Raw genomic sequence first — 6,618 nt, 5'->3', positions numbered from 1 at the left:
AAATACCCCCCCCCCCATTGCCTTTCTGTAGCTGATTTAATGGACTCTTGTGCTCTCTGTTCTCTCCACCTCTTTTGGGCTGGGATGCTGCCCTATGCTCTCCTTTGGTGGGGTCTGATGGGCTCCTTGATGGGCTCCTTGGACTTGTTGGCTCCTTGGATGGGCTCCTTGGACTTGTTGGCTCCTCCCTGGAGGGAACCATAGTGAGCAAGGAACCCATAATAAGCAAGGACAGGCTAAGACTTGAGCATAAAGGAAGACCAATGAGAAGAAACCAGAGCAGACCAGCCAGATGTCATCCCAGACTGGGGAAGTGAATGGGGTGAAGAGGGTAAAATGCACCAGTTTGTGACTGACCTGTTTACCATATCCTGCTTATGGTATCTGAATTCAGCAGGCATCAGTGAGACAGAAGTTTTTCTTTCTTTCCTCTCCCTTCTCTTCTCTTGTGTGCATTTGCCTAAAGAGCAGGACCGATCATAACAAGAATAACACCAGCAGCAGATTGAAACATTCTTTTCTCCAACAAAGCCTTCTGGTACCAGCAAGAAACTTTTGAAATCAACATTTTCCCTCTGAAAGACTTTGAATGTGAATGAAATATGAAGGGGAACTTTCCTATAATAACTTTTAACGTTGAATTCCAAGAATTTTAATGTTTCTCTTTTGCTTGTCATGATTTTTTTTTTTTTAACAAATGTTTGGAAGGATTGTCCTAGTGTGGCCATTATGGGAAAAGCGTCTCTTTTACACAAGAACCTGAATCCACAATTAACGGTTTCATGTTTAAACAGGAAAACACGGGTTCTAGTATCACCTTAGCATCTTGGAGCCTAATACCTCTCTATCACAACATAACACGATGATTTGTTGGTTCATATATTTAATCTCATTAGTGGTGGAATAATTAAATAGGCATATCTTGCCAACTGCATATCACATTTTAGTTGTGCTAACTGTGCCAATTAACTATATTCACTGAGTAAAATGCACTAAATTAAAGAAATTAAGAGATTCCAAGTTCCATCATTGTAGCACCAAGCCTTTGTCTTGGAGCAAATCCAAATTGCCTTCTGTAAAACCTTTTAATATGTCTCCAACACAAAACTAATCATCTTCTTCTTGCAAAATTTTTATTTTAGTAATTTCGTAGAAAGCCTTGTGTATCTAGATCCTAAAATCTCTAGAATGACCTATACCCTCAGGATAACTGGATAGACCAAATAGTGGCAGATTTTCTTCTCTGTTTGCTGCTATATAATAGGATTGAATCTTGCCTTCTGTTCTTGTATGCCAGATGCAAATTTTTGAAAAAGTAAAATTCTTTTGGCAGGGTGCAAGGCAGCCATTTTTCAGGCTTTTTGTAATGAAATCCATCTATTGGGGTAATGATGTATTTGGATGATCACAGTCCTTGTCTTTTGTGTGCCCATTTGTCTGGCCCTGAATGTACATTGGGTCTTCTTTTATTTCTCAATTTTTATGAGAAAATTCAAAAGATTTGGATCAAGCTGTCAAATAATTCACCATATTTTTTGGGCAATGATATTTGCCACTGTTTTTCATGGACCGATAAAGCAGTAGTAATAAGTTGTATTACCTAATTATCTTAAAATTACTTTGGATTTCAACAAATATCCCATGCTTAGTTATGCCCCCTATAAGAGTCCACACAACTGCTTCACTATTGATTCTCTGAGGCAGTGGCTTTCAACCTTTCCACACAACTGTACCCCTGTCAGTAGTCTGATTTGTCTTGCATACCCCCAAGTTTCACCTCACTTTAAAAACTACTTGCTTACAAAATCAGATATAAAAATACAAAAAGTGTCACAGCACACTATTGCTGAAAAACTGCTTACTTTCTCATTTCTACCATTATAATTATAAATTGATTGGAATACAAATATACTTACATTTCAGTGTATAGTATCTAGAGCAGTATAAACAAGTATGAACTGTTAGTTTGTACTGACTTCACTAGTGCTTTTTATGTAGCTTATTGTAAAACTAGGCAAATATCCGAATGAGTTGATGTATGCTGGAAGACCTCTGCATACCCCCTGGTGTACGTGTACCCCTGGTTGAGAACCACTGCACTGAGGTATTTTCTGTAATACATAGGTAGAATGACATGGAATGTTAGCTGCTTTGAGGAATCATTCTTTGAGTGTGATTGAGGGTAATATCTTTTCAAGGAGGCCTTTTAATAGATTAGCTATAATTCTGTCATTGGACAGAAAATCCAGCATTGGGAAACTGTCTTGCAGAAATGAATGTGTTTTATTTAAATATTTTGGAAACAAGTTATTTTCTTTTTGTCTGTTAACATGATACAGGCTCTGGGCACTCTTCTCTCTAAAGTTCTTTCACCTTAGCTAATGGAAGGTAAATAAGCAGGACACCTTTCTTTTCCATTTAAGTCTATGAGCATTCTAGTCTCTGCATTCAAATAGCTCCACCTTTACTGCTCAAGTCTATGGGCATTCAGTCTGTCTCCATTATTGGCTATGAAAATTCATACATCTGTCCTATTTCAGCCTTCTCTTTTAAAGCATATGGCTACGCACCCTTCTTTGGTAAAATCTATAGCCATTCTCTTCTGTTAAGTCTTTTAATAGGTCCTGCAGCCATAAATCAATAGAAGAGAGGTGGTGGAGGGTTGACTCCAAGGGAGGAAAGGCAACTGCCTGTACAAAAAGTCCTGTCAAATGCTCCTTCACCCCACCAGCCCCATAAAAAAAGTCCCTTTTTAAAAAATCAGGTGTTGCTGTCTTATAGCCCCAGGTGCTGCAGTCAAGAGATTATATGAGAATCTCCGCTTTAATTTAAAGGAAGTTTATAAGACCTCAAGAAGCTGGAGAAAATTCATGAAGATGCAAAGCAAGTGAAACTAAAGGCTCAGAATTCAGAAGACAAATGATAGCCTAACATATATTTATTTTAAAAAACAACATATTTTGAAGGCCTGCCCAGCTCATGGTGTGGAAAGCTTGGGGGTTGGCAGTACTGCTATATAGCAGGGCTATGCACCTCTGGGAGGGTTGGGGGGGGCCTGCCTGAAGCCCTGGGGGAGGCTAGGATCCTAGGCTCAGCCTATCATGCCCAGTGACTAATTCAGGCCTGAGCTAGGCTCGCAGAGGGTAGGCCGCCCCCTCTCATGCTTGCTGCTCTCCTGGGGCCCCTCATTCTGTCCTAGCCAAACAGAGCCCTTGGAGGAACATCTACAACAACCAGACTACAATTCCCAGCCTGCCCCGCGGGCCATCGCCAGCAACGTGCCCTCTCCATTGGCTGCTCCTCTGGCAGCCGCCAATGAGACGCGGGTTTGTTGGTTGGTGAACTAGGAGAGAGTTTGTGCTGCTGAGGAGGCTGTGTGTCCCAGCTTACGTGAGGGACAGGGTGGGATAACCCCCGTCCAGCCCCGCCGGCATGGGGGGTAGCGAGAGCAGCTACGAGAACAGGAAGGTCTCGTTCGGGCTGGATGAGCAGGAGCGAGTGCGGGTGCTGCAGGGCATTAGGGTGAGAATTGGCTGGGATGGGGGAGGTGAGGGGCAGGGGCTGAGAGGGTCTGGGTGGGGCAGAGGGGCAGGAGATGAGAGGGGGTGGGGCTGAGAGGGTCTGGGTGGGGGAGAGGGGCTGGGGAAAGGGAGTGATACCCAACCATAGCATTGTTGCCTTTATAGTGTGTTAAAAGGCATCCCCCGCTCCCTTTCCCCAGAGCTGTTTAATCCATCCTGCACTCTTGACTTCTTGTGGGTTAAAGGAGATTTTACATTAAGGGCAGGAAGAGAGCGTCCAAGGGAAGAGACCATCACCCTTAATTAATATCACCTGGGGTACTATAGCAATTGGTGCAATGGAGACAGGTAGGGAGATAGGAGTAGTTGTGATTGAAGATTTGCTGCCTCTCCAGGGTGGGAATTGGAGCTGAGGAAAGAGGCCCTATCTGCATCATGATAGGACACCCTAGAGATGGAATTGGTGGTGTCACTAGGGTGCATTTTTCTCGGTTTCTGTCTTATCTCTGTATTTTTATTTCTCTTCTGTTACTCTACATTTTTGCAAGTTTGCCCTATTTCCTTTGTACCATTTGTATCCCATTGAGCTGCCTGTTTGCTTAGCCCCATGTGAAAGGGCTTGCTGAGTGAGACTGGATAAGTTTGTTCACTTCTTTTCCGCAGCTTCCAATCACAAGGATCTAATTAGGGTTGTTTCAGATTCCTCTTGCAGATCTTTGATATAGAGGAGAATCTAATCCTAATCAATTTTCTCTTTGCTGCTGCTTAGCTGGGCCCATTTAGCGTTCAGCTCCATGTACCAACTACACAGCAAAGTGAACTGCTTTGTTAATTTTATGTTGCTGCTCAGCTGAATGGTGTTGGAATTAGAGAAACTTGTTGATTTATGAAAAAAGAACAGGAGTACTTGTGGCATCTTAGAGACTAACAAATTTATTTGAGCATAAGCTTGTGTGGGCTACAGCCTACGTCATTGGATGCATGCAGTGGAAAATACAGTAGGACGATTTTATACACACAGAGTACATGAAACAATGGGTGTTACCATGTACACTATAATGAGAGTGATCAGTTAAGCTGAGCTATTACCAGCAGGAGAGAAAAAAAACCTTTTGTAGTGATAATCAAGATGGTCCATTTCCAGCAGTTGACAAGAACTTGTGAGGAACAATGGGGGGAAAAATAAACATGGGGAAATAGTTTTACTTTGTGTAATGACACATCCACTCCCAGTCTTTATTCAAGCCTAATTTAATGGTGTCCAGTTTGCAAATTAATTCCAGTTCAGCAGTCTCTCATTGGAGTCTCTTTTTGAAGTTTTTCTGTTGTTGTAATATTGCAACTTTTAGGTCTGTAATCGAGTGGCTAGAGAGATTGAAGTGTTCTCCGACTGGTTTTTGAATGTTATAATTCTGAATTATGTAATTATAATTTTGAATGTTATAATGACGTCTGATTTGTGTCCATTTATTCTTTTACGTAGAGACTGTCCAGTTTGGCCAATGTACATGGCAGAGGGGCATTGCTGGCACATGATGGCATATATCACATTGGTAGATGTGCAGGTGAACAAGCCTCTGATATTGTGGCTGATGTGATTAGGCCCTAAGATGGTGTCCCCTGAATAGATTTGTGGACAGAGTTGGCAACGGGCTTTGTTGCAAGGATCCTGGGTTAGTGTTTTTGTTGTGTGGTGTGTGATTGCTGGTGAGTGTTTGCTTCAGGTTGGGGGGATGTCTGTAAGCGAGGATTGGCCTGTGAGAGTGAGGGATCATCCTTAAGGATAGGTTGTAGATCCTTGATGATGCGCTGGAGAGGTTTTAGTTGGGGGCTGAAGGTGACGGCTAGTGGCATTCTGTTACTTTCTTTGTTGGGCCTGTCCTGTAGTAGATGACTTCTGGGTATTCTTCTGGCTCCGTCAGTCTGTTTCTTCACTTCAGCAGGTGGGTATTGTAGTAATGCTTGATAGAGATCTTGTAGGTGTTTGTCTCTGTCTGAGGGATTGGAGCAGTTGTATCTTAGAACTTGGCTGTAGACAATGGGATCGTGTGATGTGGTCTGGATGAAAGCTGGAGGCATGTAGGTAAGTATAGCGGTCAGGAGGTTTCCGATATAGGGTGGTGTTTATGTGACCATCATTTATTTGCACTGTAGTGTCCAGGAAGTGCATCTCTTGTGTGGACTGGTCCAGGCTGAGGTTGATGGTGGGATGGAAATTGTTGAAATCATGGTGGAATTCATCAAGGGCTTCTTTTCCATGGGTCCAGATGATGAGAATGTCATCAATGTAGCACAAGTAGAGTAGGGGCATTAGGGGACGAGAGCTGAGGAAGCGTTGTTCTAATTCAGCCATAAAAATGTTGGCATACTGTGGGGCCATGCGAGTACCTATAGCAGTGCAGGGGCAGAAGGAGAGGCCCCGATATTGTCGGGGCCTCTCCTTCTGCCCCTGCACTGCTATGAGTACCTGCATGGCCCCACAATATGCCAACGTTTTTATGGCTGACTTAGAACAACGCCATCATGTGCCAGCAATGCCCCTCTGCCAAGTACATTGGCCAAACTGGACAGTCTCTACGTAAAAGAATAAATGGACACAAATCTGACGTCAAGAATTATAACTTTCAAAAACCAGTCAGAGAACACTTCAATCTCTCTAGCCACTAGATTATAGACCTAAAAGTTGCAATATTACAACAAAAAAACTTCAAAAAGAGACTCCAACAAGAGACTGCTGAATTGGAATTAATTTGCAAACTGGACACTGTTAAATTAGGCTTGAATAAAGACTGGGAGTGGAAGTGTCATTACACAAAGTAAAACTATTTTCCCATGTTTATTTTTCCCCCCTATTGTTCCTCACACGTTCTTGTCAACTGCTGGAAATGGACCATCTTGATTATCACTACAAAAGGTTTTTTTTCTCTCCTGCTGGTAATAGCTCAGCTTAACTGATCACTCTCGTTATAGTATGCATGTTAACACCCATTGTTTCATGTTTTCTGTGTATATAAAATCGTCCTACTGTATTTTCCACTGCATGCATCTGATGACGTGGGCTGTAGCCCATGAAAGCTCATGGTCCAATAAATTTGTT

At 42.5% G+C, this 6,618-nt stretch overlaps 1 protein-coding gene across 4 annotated transcripts in view; it reads left to right on the top strand.

The window, feature by feature from the left end:
• The first annotated feature begins 3,336 nt into the window (after positions 1–3,336).
• CHCHD6 (coiled-coil-helix-coiled-coil-helix domain containing 6) overlaps positions 3,337–6,618 on the top strand; it is a 169,599-nt gene continuing 166,317 nt past the window's right edge. For all 4 annotated transcript variants that reach the window (XM_073351350.1, XM_073351351.1, XM_073351349.1 and 1 more), the window contains exon 1: positions 3,337–3,522. In XM_073351350.1, coding sequence (XP_073207451.1) covers positions 3,433–3,522 — 90 coding nt within the window. In that variant the 5' untranslated portion in view covers positions 3,337–3,432. The remainder of the gene's footprint in view (positions 3,523–6,618) is intronic.

The sequence above is a fragment of the Lepidochelys kempii genome, chromosome 7, assembly GCF_965140285.1.
Source record: "Lepidochelys kempii isolate rLepKem1 chromosome 7, rLepKem1.hap1, whole genome shotgun sequence".
Taxonomy (NCBI): Eukaryota; Metazoa; Chordata; order Testudines; family Cheloniidae; genus Lepidochelys; species Lepidochelys kempii.
Note: the sequence above shows the minus strand (reverse complement) of the source record. Positions and strands in the feature narration are given on the sequence as shown.